The sequence below is a fragment of the Choloepus didactylus genome, chromosome X, assembly GCF_015220235.1.
Source record: "Choloepus didactylus isolate mChoDid1 chromosome X, mChoDid1.pri, whole genome shotgun sequence".
In the NCBI taxonomy this organism is placed as follows: Eukaryota; Metazoa; Chordata; class Mammalia; order Pilosa; family Megalonychidae; genus Choloepus; species Choloepus didactylus.
Genome location: NC_051334.1, coordinates 62,558,961 through 62,571,540, shown reverse-complemented (window position 1 = coordinate 62,571,540; position 12,580 = coordinate 62,558,961). Strand labels below are relative to the sequence as shown.

General features: G+C 40.5%; 1 protein-coding gene across 1 annotated transcript; it reads left to right on the top strand.

Moving 5' to 3' along the window:
• Nucleotides 1–4,898: 4,898 nt before the first annotated feature.
• On the top strand, nt 4,899–10,857 carry LOC119523643 (zinc finger X-linked protein ZXDB-like). Its single transcript, XM_037822447.1, has one exon. It carries the CDS (start codon nt 4,940–4,942, stop codon nt 7,325–7,327), a length of 2,388 nt encoding a protein of 795 aa, XP_037678375.1. The 5' UTR covers nt 4,899–4,939; the 3' UTR covers nt 7,328–10,857.
• The last annotated feature ends 1,723 nt before the right edge of the window (nt 10,858–12,580 follow it).

The window sequence follows — 12,580 nt, the reverse complement described above, 5'->3', positions numbered from 1 at the left end:
ATATACAAATTTACAACTGAAGTTTTGCACTCCATGTTTCCTCAGTTTCCAAACAAAGTAATCAAGAAAGCAGATTTGCTGACCATAAGGTTGTTCTTCTCTAGGGTGCTGCTCCTCCTTGTTGTGAACAAATTTTTTGGATTTCACATTTCACATTAGATGCCAGAGTGACAACATTAAGGGAATTCGACTAGGCAGGTGGGATACAAATCTCAATGTATCAGGTCTCAGGGTACCTGGAACAGGAAGTCAACCCAAATCTTCATGTGAATAGGAAGCTTTGGGTTAATTTGTCCTCAGTGGCTTCTGTACATAGGACATGAATATGCTCTAAGGTGGTCACAGTAAGAGAGTGATAAAAAGATAAGCAACTATTAAAAGTGTGTTTCTTATGATTTGCGGGCAGTTTCCCCTTGTATTGAATATTTACACACCAAAAGAAAAAAAAATGGTTAAAATCAAAAGGTTTCTTTTTCACAATATGGGTTGCCATTTCAATCACTAAATAATGGATTGTCACTTAAGAATGGCAAAAATATGTGTGATTTCGCTCATCATTTTTTTCTTTTTTCTTTATTAGAGAAGTTGTGCATTTACAGAACAATCAAACCTAAAATACAGGATTCCCATATACCACCCCACCACTAGCACCTTGCACTGGTGTGGAATATTTGTTACAATTGATGATAGCACATTTTTATAATTTTGCTATTAACTATAGTCCATGGTTTAAATTAAGGTTCACTGTTTGAGTAGTGTAGTTCTGTGGATTTGTTTTTTAAATTTTTATTCTGTTGCTATATATGCAATCTAACATTTTTCCTTTTAATCATATTCATAAATATATTTCAATGCTGTGTATTGCATTCACAATATTGTGCTACCATCACCATCTTCCATTACCAAAATATTTCCATCATTCCAAATAGGAATCCTGTACATTTTAAGCCTTAACTTCCCATCCATTTTAGTCCATCTTGAAGGTAAAAAAAACAAAGGTGTAAAGTGAAATTAAAGAACTCAAATATCTAATATGGGTAGATGTATACACTTTGTAAGATTAATGGAGGAATGCACTGTCTTGTACTTCCAAGGACAGGGTTTTGTAGGGCATGAATTTAAATGAAACCCAAGCATCCTCTTCTTTTGTAAAATCTAAACTCCTCTATTCCTGGTGAGAACATTTACTATTCACATTTTCGCCGGGATAGGCACTCTCACCACAAAGCAAGGCTCTCCCTGCAGGCAGAGGAGGAAAGCCCTGCTTAAGACTAGGACTTGGGACTCACAGGCTCTCTGCCCTAAGCAGATGACACCCCTTTGTGCCAGAGCCTAGGTTTCCCACAAACTCAGGCCAGGCAACTCTGGGCACGCCAAGAGTCCTAAACTGACTATTAAAACTCCTAAGCCAGTCAGATTTGTTCTATTAACCATTAGTTTACCAGAGAAACAACAGTATGTAGATGCTCTCCCTTTTTAACAACAATCACACTGACAGACAATCTCCTGTAAAGTATATTCTTGCAAACTAAGAATAGAAAAGAACTCCCCTAACCTGATAAAATATATGAAATCAATTTTAAATTTACTGCCTCTCAGCTCCAAATTCACCTTTCAATATATGCTAATGATGGAATTCTTTTGAAAATCTCCCCTATATAAATGATGTTACATTTTCTCAGTGGAGGGCACTAGGAAGACATTGAAGGAAGAAGTGTCTCTTTTGTGATTTCTGTTTGTAGACTGGTGGGTCAGAGTTTAGGTGTTTGTACATCCAGAGTGCTCTGCCCCCAGGCATGTGCCCAGATCAACTGTCCTGCAAACTTGTAGCCCTGGCAGGGCCTGGTGCTCACCTTCTTATGGCCCTCTGGATAGGGACATTCTGCACCCCAAACTTCTTGCCCACTGATTCCATGTGATCTTTTGTTCCACTCATCCTCACAAGTTTATCTCCTGTAGTATTCCCAATGCTGCAGCCCTCCCAATACCAAGGACCTCCTTACTCTTTGCAAGGGACACTGTGTGCTTCAGGCCTCCTACTGTGCCAGCACCCCTCACTGCTTCTGCACACCCACATACTGGCCACCAGCTGAGTCTTGTTAACACTGCTGTGCTCCGGAGGGTTGCTTTCTGCTTACCTTGTGATGGTAGATCACCCTGGGCTCTGTATACCATCTATCACTCAGCAAACCAGAGAACTTCTCTGCCTTCCAGTGGGTTCACCTTCATCTTTCCAGTGAGGTCTGAACTCCAGCCTTGGGAAGGGGCTCCCTTCCAAATTTATCTTTCCTTAGGTACTTAGTCCTATGATACTATATAGAATTTTTTCTTATATCCTACTTACATAATTTATATTACACTTTTTCATAGCTTAATAATTCTTTATATTAAACCTCCCCTGTTATGTCACTGTGCACTTTCTATTTCCTGAGTGGATCCATAATGCTACAGATATCTACACAACATCTACAGAAAAAATTATTCTTAATTATTCTTAAGAGAATCACTGATAGCATTCTATTTGAGAACAGCATGACGACAAGGATAGCCACTGTTTTAATTTCCTAGGCTGCTTAAAGCAATACCATGAAATGTTTTGGCTAAGCAATGGGAATTTATTCACTCACAGTTAGAGTCCAGGAAAATGCCCAAATCAAGGCATCATCAAGGTAATACTTGTTTCCAAAGACCAGCTGCTGGAGATTGTTGACTCCTCTGTCTCATAGCAAGGCACATGGCCGTGTCTGCTGCTCTCTCCCTTCTCTCCTGGGTTTCACTGCTCTCAGCTTCTTGCTTCCATGACTTTCTCTCTCTCTGCATTCATTCTGTTTATAAAGGACTCTAGTAAAATGATTAAGAGCCATCCTGAATGGTCTGGGCCACACCTTAACTGCAGTAGCCCCATGAAAATGTCCTACTTAAATTAGTCCACACCCAGAAGAACAGATTAGCTTTAAGAACATGTTTTTCTGGGGGAACATACAGCTTCAAACCACCATATCCTCTATTGCCACTTCTATTCAACAATGCCCTAAGGGTCCCAGTAAGTGTAGTAAGGCAAGGAAAGGAAATAAAATGTTTGGAAGGGAAGAAATACAACCGGAATTATTTGCAGATCCTGTAACTGTGTACATAAAATTCTACAGGTATTTACAGACCAATTATTAGAATCAATGAGTATAAACATTTGTAGGATAAAAATACACATACCAAGACCAATTGCATCCTATTTACCAGCAACAAATTTAGAAAAATGAAAATTTCAAAGATAGTATTTACAAAATATGAAGTACCTAGGATAAACAGTCCTCTTATGGGAAAAATAGAAAATACTGAGACACACCAAAGGAGAGACAAATCATTCATGAACCAAAGATTCAACATTGAAAAAATGTCTGATCTAAAGTTTCAACAGATTCATAATTAGAATTCCAACTAAGCTTTTGTTTGAATGTGTTCAGTTGAATTGATAAAGCAAATGCAATGGAAAAGTGCCAGAAATATCCAAGACATTTTTGAAGAAAAAGATAGAATTGACTTGTCATATCAAATATCGGGATAGACTACAGATGTATAGTAATTAAGAGAGTGTGGTCTTGTACATACACAGATAAATAGAGCCATGAAACTTAATAGAGGGTATAGAAACTATCCCATACATATGCCAAACATGTCACTGTAAATCAGCTGGCAAAGGTAAGCCTTTTCAGGAAGCAATTTACTGAGACAACTGGATAGCCACATTTTAAAAAAATTAACTCTACTACTCAAAACCATTCATAAGCAACAACTGCAAGTGGACTAAGACCCTACTGTGAAAGGCAAAACAATAAATATTTCAGAAGACAATTTAGAGAATATTTTCATGGCTCCGAGGTGGGGACAGATTTGTTGAAACAGAAAAGCACTACCCATAAGGAAACAAATGATAAAGCTGACTATTACAATATAATCAAGATCTACTGTTCACATAAAAGGACATAAAGCAAGTGAAAATAAAAGTAACAAAACAAAAGAATGTTTTGGCCATACATGTAACTGCTACCAAAGGACTGGTATGTAAAATACATAATGAACTCATTAAAACAATAAGTACAAGTTGGAAAATGGAATAGAAAAATAGGTAAAAGACTTTAATTTAAACAGGCCTTTCACAGAAGAGAAAATCCAAAATTCCCATAAAACCATATTGTGCTAAAGCTTAATAGTTATTTGGGGATTGCACTTCTAGGTGGGTGACCAGATTGGCAAAAGTTAAATTCTGGCAATACTTGATGTGGGTGAAGAGGTGGAATAGCAGGAACACTACACTTCTAGTGGGATTGTTAATTGGCACAACCACCACAACCACAACTAGATGGCTGGTATCATCTAGTAAAGCTTAAGATATGCAATACCCTATGGCACAGTAATTATATTCTTGGATGTGTACCCTAGGGAGACTTCTTCCCATGTGCTCCATTAGTGCTGTCCAAGAATGTTTACAGCAAACAATTTTTAGCATATGCAAAGTATTAGGCACCATGCTTGGCAAAAGGAGGGGGTAGAGGTGAGTTTACTTTCATATATACAGTGAGACATTGTTTTAAACTACTTTTAGCAGATAGATACCAACCTATTCCAGCACATTTACTGAATGAGCTGTCACTTCCCCATTACCTCAGAAGATCGCCTTGCCTACTACTATTAATTGTGGAAATTATTTATGCATGCCAGACTCTGTCTCTGGGCTTTCTAGTCTGTTCCAGAGACCCGTTTTGTCTCGTGAGTACCAGAATGCTTAAATCACTGTGGCGTTAAATACGTTTTAATATCTGATAGGGCCAGTTTCTGCGCATTGCACTTTTTTCCCTTCAGGAAAGTGTTCCAGCCCGCGGCAGGGGGCGGGGTCGCGCCTTCTCGGCTGCGGTGGTTTCCGGGGTGCCTCAAGGACGCGGAGATGGAAATCCCGAGGCTGCTCCCGACCCGCGGGCTACTGCAGGGCGGCGGCGGAGGCGGCGGCGGCGGCCCTGCGGGTAGCCGGGTCCACGGAAGGCCCTACTCGCCAGCCTGCCAGGTCCCCGCGTGCAGCCTATTGCTGCTCCGGGGTCCCCAAGATGGCGGGCCCGGGCGGCGGCGCGAGGAGGCCAGCGCGGTCTCACGGGGCTGGTGCCGGAACCCGCAGGCGCTGAGGCCGGATCAGGCCCGCAGCGGCGACGACTTCTTCCTGGTGCTGCTGGACCCGGTGGGTGGCGACGTGGAGACCGCGGGTGCGGGCCAGGCCGTTGGGCCTGTATGGAGGGAGGAGGCGGAGCCCAAACCTGGGCTCCAGGGGAGCAAGCCCGGCGCAAATGCCGCGGACCGTCCTGCCCTGGGCTCCCGCTGCCTGTCCGCGGTCCCCGACCTTGCCCCGGCCCAGATCACCGGCCCGGGCCCCGCCGCGGCCTTCGCGGGCACCATCACCATCCACAACCAGGATCTGCTCTTGAGCTTCCAGAATGGTGTCCTCAGCCTGGCCACTCCCCCACCTCCCGCCTGGGAACCCGGGGTCGCGCCCACTCAGCAAGCCGGAGCTCTGATCGTCCCCCAGGCGGGGGTCCTTCATGCCGCCCAGCCGGGCGAATGCCCCGCGCTGCCGCCGGAACTCCTGCTGGACGAGAGGGCGGAGCCCACGCTCGCCCAGGCATCCAAGGATGAGGAGGAGGGCCGAGCCGCCACGGAGGGCCCGTGTGGACCCTTGGGCCCAGGCCCAAGCCTGGAGCTGTACGTGTGCCCGGAGGCACAGTGCGGGCAGACCTTCTCCAAGAAGCATCAGCTGAAGGTGCACCTGCTGACGCACAGCAGCATCCAGGGCCAAAGGCCCTTCAGGTGCTCCCTGGGTGGCTGTGGCTGGACCTTCACCACCTCCTACAAGCTCAAGCGGCATCTGCAGTCGCACGATAAACTGCGGCCGTTCGGCTGCCCAGCAGAGGGCTGTGGAAAGAGTTTCACCACTGTGTACAACCTCAAGGCGCACATGAAGGGCCATGAGCAGGAGAACTCATTTAAGTGTGAGGTGTGCGAAGAGAGCTTCCCCACTCAAGCCAAACTCAGCGCTCACCAGCGCAGTCACTTCGAGCCAGAGAGGCCCTACCAGTGCGCATTTTCGGGCTGCAAGAAGACGTTTATCACAGTGAGTGCCCTGTTTTCCCATAATCGCGCCCATTTCAGGGAACAGGAACTCTTTTCCTGTTCCTTTCCTGGCTGCAGCAAACAGTATGACAAGGCTTGTCGGCTGAAAATTCACCTGCGGAGCCACACTGGCGAGAGACCTTTCCTTTGTGACTTTGACGGCTGTGGCTGGAACTTCACCAGCATGTCCAAACTCTTAAGGCACAAAAGGAAACACGACGATGACCGGAGGTTCACGTGCCCTGTGGAAGGCTGTGGGAAATCTTTCACGAGGGCCGAGCATCTCAAAGGGCACAGAATAACCCACCTGGGCACAAAGCCCTTCGTGTGCCCCGTGGAAGGCTGCTGCTCCAGGTTCTCTGCTCGCAGTAGTCTCTACATTCACTCCAAAAAACACCTGCAGCATGTAGGCACTTGGAAAAGCCCTTGCCTGGTCTCCACATGTAATAAACTCTTCACATCCAAGCACAGCATGAAGACCCACATGGCCAAAAGGCACAACCTCAGCCAGGGTCTGTTAGCTCAGCTAGAAGCTGAAAATTCTCTTACACCTAGCAGTGAACTTACCAGCCAGGGACACAGTGATCTCAGTGATGCAGACCTAGTGTCTCTCGTCTCAGATGTGCCTGGCAATAGTTCTGCTCTAGTGCAGTCAGGAATCTTGACTATAGATGTGGCTTCTGTGAGCTCAACTCTGGCAGGGAATTTCCCTGCTAATAATAATTCCTTGGTGCAGACTGTGGACCCTCTGGCCTTGATGACCACCAGTAACCTTCCTCAAGGTCTGGATACCTCTCTCTTTTTTGGAACAACTGTGGCAGCAGGTTTTCAGCAGACCAATTTAGATATGGATGATGTCTCAATTGTAAGTGCAGGACCACTTGGATCTCTGGATTCTTTTTCTATGAAGAACTCAAGTCAAGAGCCCCAAGCCTTGACCCCCAGCAATAAGTTAACTGTGGACACAGATACTCTGACTCCTTCAAGCAGCCTTTGTGACAACAGTGTCTCTGAACTACTGATGCCAAACAAAACAGAATGGAATGCACATCCTGCTACTGATTTCTTTGGACAGGAAGAAGAAACCCAGTTTGAGTTCTCCAATCCAGAAGGAAACCATAGTTCTCAGAATGAAGCAGACCTTATCACAGTGACTGACAGTTCATTTTTGGTATGAAATAACTAACCTTTCATGGCCATGTGACTTAACTTCTCTTGCACTCAACTTTGAGTATATTCTGTATTAAATGTTTAAATGCAGTCATTTCTTATGTTTTTTCAAAAGAACAGAGCCTTGGACTACAAGTTTGGAGATTTAAATTTTGGTCTTGAGACTGGAACTGACAAGTTTTGTGACCCTAAGCAAGTCACTTAACCTATCTGACCCTTAATTTCCTTACTTACAAAATGTGAGTGTTTGAATAGATTGTTTCCAAAGTCCTTTTCAGCTCTGTGTTGTCATGATTTTGTGCTCTTTCTTGAAAAATTTTTGGCATGTTACAATGATTGTGTTGCATGTGCTTCTAATATGATGAAATGCGCTTAGAGAATTATTGATCATAAAAGGAGAGATTTGTGCTTAATTTAACTTTAAACATTTAATAAAATTTTAGAACATGCTAAAATCTTTTTAAAAGCTAGTGAAGCACTTAAAAAATAAGAAAGCTAAAAATATGGGTTAGTTCTTACTTGTTTTTCTTTCTAGCCTTTGTTTTTATGATTGGAGACTGTATTTTTGTGGAAAGTGCCATGGCTTTGATATGACCCAGACTCAAAGTGAAATATTGGCTTTATAATGTTGAGTAAGTGGCCTTAAAGAAGTTATTTAGTTCCACTAAACCTCAGTTTCCTAGTTGTAAATGGTCATGGCAGTGTACACATATCTGGTACATATTAGACTTCTTTTTCTATCCCAACAGTTTGTATTGGAGGGAAAATGTTTTGTCATGTTTTCATGAATCTTTATCACCTTTCCTGCCCCTCTAATTTCCTCCTCCTCAAAGGTGATAAATTAGCATGATTTAATATCATATTTGTTCAGGCAATAAAGGCTTATGAGGGTTAAGAAGAGGGGATGTAATTTCTTCTTTCTACAAAATAAGGATTTTTCTCCACACAGTTTTTGCGTGAATATTGCCTATGTGTCTGTTAGACGAGTTTGCTAGCACCTTGGCTCTGCACTCAAAGTCAGGCCATAGAGTGACTATGGAGCATGCTGTTCCAAGAAAATCGAATGGAGGAGAGAGAGGTTTTCTCCCATCTATTGTCACTGCTTGCCCCCTCTCGGAGTTAGAATGAGAGGTTTAGTCTGCATTTTGGGTAGCTACTGTCTGTCTTACATGAGTATTTTACACTTTGCCAACAATCATGTTTGATCCTCACAATCCTGTCATGTAATTGTGGCAAAGTCTGAATTACAACTCCTATTAAAATTTGGGTAACTCATTCCAAATGAAATTTATTTAGTGACTAATAATTCTATGTATAGTCAAAGAAAGGAGGAAACACTGTATACTCTTCATCTCTCCTTTTACACTATTCTGAGTTACATTATTAATTTTGTTTTATAAGCTATGGCTCTGTTTCACCTTGATTAACATCTGTTACCTTCAGCCTGCTCACCTTCCTCTCTGCCCTACTCCCTTGCATGTGGCACACCAGTCCTTGCCATGCATCCCCTTTAATATACAGGTGTTTTCTGTAGCCATCATCTCTCAACCATTCTACTCATCGTCCATTTTCTAGTCACAGTGTTTACTGCAAGTGTGTGAGTGCACTAAGAAATTATTTTCTTGATTTAGATGACAGTGTATTTATTTATGAATCAGATAATAATGGGGTCATTTTAAAAAAGGTTTTAATGAGAAGTATATTTTTTCAGTCATTTAAAAAATTTTTCACCATGTAGTCCTGCTACCAAACACTATTAATTTCCCTAAAATATTTTAACCCAATCCTGTTTGCATGTGGATGTTTGTGGATAACAGTTATTATAATGCTTTGGCAGTGCAGTTTATAATTTGCTACTTTTAAATGTAACTGTACAATCTTTATAATTTTTAAATTGGTCATATTAACCCTTTGAAAAGGTAAAAAGAAGGCATAAATTTGTAATTCAAAGAAATGATCAGAGTTTCATTGTATCTAACCATTTTATAGTCCTCCCTCAGCACATCGGAAAGATCTGCACTCTTGAAATCCATTTTAAACATGTTTTGTTGTTAAGTCCTTTGAAATAGATTATTCTTTTCCTACAGATAGAAATGCAGAGGTCCAAGTTAAATACACAGGTTAAGATATAAAACAATAAGGATATTTTAAAACTCTATCATTCTGTTTCTTTAATCCCTCAGTCCTAATTCCTTCCATTAAAAACTATCATAAACTATACTTTTTCTCTACTCTGGAAATTTCAAAGGAAAAATTTTACTTCTCTCAAAGGTAAAAATCTTGTAATTCTCTGTGGGCTCACATGGTTTCTTTCAGTCAATTTGTTCAAGAGATTTCCAGAATAATGGTGAAAATGTCATGAAATTACAGTCAGAACTGTGACCACAAAGCATAAAAGGTTATATTTTTGTTGGTTTTGGCATAAATTTGCCATTGTTCTTTTTAAACAATGGAGAATGATTAATTTCATTTCATTTGCCTTTTGTTCCTCCTCAATCCTTGGTGTGTTAAAATTTTGCCAATTGAAAACACAGTAACAAGATGCCTTGCAGGAAAATCTGCTTCTAGCACATCTGTTGAGTATGCTCGTCTTGAGTTAAAATAAAGTAGTATTGGCATTTTGTTGTTTCATTATAGTTTTGCATAATTGAAAGCTTTGAGTAGTAGAAATGAAATATGAGGATCATTCTTCTCTGTTGATTAAATGCTTCATGTTCCCATCCAGGAAAAATAAGGGAAGTCTTTAGTATAATCAGGTATGTACAACTATTCCTTGATTCCAGATAAAGTGCTGATTAACCCTCTGCTTGATATCAAACATGCAGTTGATTTGGTAATAATAAGACATAATTTAGATGAAGCTCACTGGAAATATGTGATAATTGAAATATAAAGCTGAGATGAAATTTATGTTTATACTGCTTTTGAAGAAAATATTTGCTTGACAATAAAAATTAGCAAGATGTGTGTTGGGAGTTTAGAGAACTGTGAAAGAAAGGAGCCGACTCTGTCTCTGTGTTCCTGCAAAAGAAAGTTTTATTCTACTCATTCCTACAGGTTTTTATAGCATACAAGGTAGTCTCCTACGTGACTGTTTTCAGGTATTTCAGGGAGGGTGCATTTTTTCTAAAGCCATAAGGTGTGATTGCATGTCTTTGATCTCAAGGGACAATCTCTTTGGGGCTAGACGGAAGACAGCAGGAACAGGAGACAGGAGCACGGAAGGAGCCCCGGGACTTTATCCTTATCTAAATTGGTGCCTGTCTTCAGGCACGCAAAGCTTTGGCCTTCTTCCAGCCTGGTGCCTGCCTTCAGGCTCCCAATGCTTAGGAGGCGGCCCCCCTGTATAGCCTATCAAGCCAGGGAAACTTCCATGTCTCCACAGAGAACAATTTGTGTAAGTGCTTTGTCAGAACACAATTACATATAAAAAGCAAAAGTGCTCATTTTATCTATTTGTCAAATCTGAATTGATGGTCCTCTGGTAATAAATTTTAAGCTAGGTATCATATTGCTTATTTCAAGTTACTACAGAAAAAATGCAGGGAAGAGTTCTTGGATATATATAAGAAGAGTAAAATATGAGCCATATTTTAATTTTGGAGCATACATAAAAAGTCATATATTAAATAATTCACAATGAAACAATACCAGCAAATACATTTTCAGTCAACAAATAATAAGGCTTGGAGGAAGAGGAGGGGGGAGTCTGGGTTCTAATAGATGGTTAGATTTAGTTATGTAGAGGTTTGGTGAGTTCCTGTCAGAGAGAAAAGCACAAGAAAAGAATTAGAAATGGAATTGGCCACAAAACAATGGGAAAGCCAACTTAACTCAAATGAAGGGCTTATGTTTGGCAATTTGGGGTGTTAAGCTTGAATCCAGTATGCAACCCAATTTTGGAAGTCTATGGAAACCAGAGTAGATAGAGCTTTATTCTGGGCATGGTTAAGAGCCAGTGAAGATATTTGAGAAAGCATGTTAAATGATGAATACATAGAAAGTTTAAAATGATAGATGTGTACAACGTGCATTTGATGAGAAGATAGGATACAGGAAAATTATTTTGGATAATAGTCTTGTCTAACAATAATCTGTTGTAATAATATCAGAGTGCTCTGATGAAGAATCAGAGGGGAGGTTTCTAAATTGATTTTAATTGGAAAGTAATTCTGTCATATAGGTACACTAGCTGGAATGAAGGGCATATAAATTTTATGTGATATTTGGGACCAAGAACTGGAGTTGAGCATGAAGAGTCTTGAGAGGGTAATCATCAGCAATTTCCAGATACTGAATAAAATATAAATAGCTTAACATATTTGGAAATGGGGAACAAAGCTCACTATCTCAAAGTAAAATTCTCTTCAGTGATAAGAAACACTAAGTATCCAAGATGCACCACAATCACAAATGATGGCAAAAATGAAAATATTTCAACTTCCAGGCATTCTCACTGTGGAATAAAACCTACTTCCCTTTCCTGTTTACACAAACAATGGAGGAATATAACTGCAGTATGTGACTACATTATGCTGGATGTGGAAGAAGGAAGCTGACCACATGTCATCCCAAACAGAGAGCTGAAATAGAAATTCCACAGACAATGACTCAGTGAATAGAGCAGCAGTTTCTCCCAGGCTAGTTCCAATTTTAGAACATGTGCTGCCAGAGTGAGTACATTTCCCTATCTCAATTAGTGTTGGCATTAGTTAATTAATGCTAAACTTATTACTTGGTATTTCCAAGTCACATTATGTTTCTGGACTTCTTTGAGCTAATTATTTTATTTTTAATTATCATTAATAGTAATATTATTAAGAATTCCCTCAGATATTCTATTTATTAAGTCAATATTATTTCTGCTTTATTTTCAAAATGTTATTAATTAAGTAAAACTTTCCCAATTGGGTGTGTCACTGTTATTTATGTACTTAGAAAGCAATAGGACTTGAGAACATTGTTAAAATAAATGGAGACAACTAGACTTGTACTACTTTCCTAGATGGCAGAGAGGGCTTATGGAAAAGAATGAAGAATAAATTCAATGGGGGTGGAGATTCACTTCTGTCATTAAATAAGATTTTTTATTTATCAAATTTACTGATAAATCTAATTTGTATATTATATAGCATATCATAATCCATTTTAAAAGACACTATCTGCAACATATAGTCTTTAGGTGAGACCTTAAAAATTTGACTTTGTATTGTATTTTATTTTGACAGTAGGCAGTAGATAGCCCTTTTCTATCTAAATC

Coding starts and splice junctions, on each gene's coding strand:
- LOC119523643 (XM_037822447.1), top strand. CDS start 4,940: ATGGAAATCCCGAGGCTGCTCCCGACCCGCGGGCTACTGCAGGGCGGC.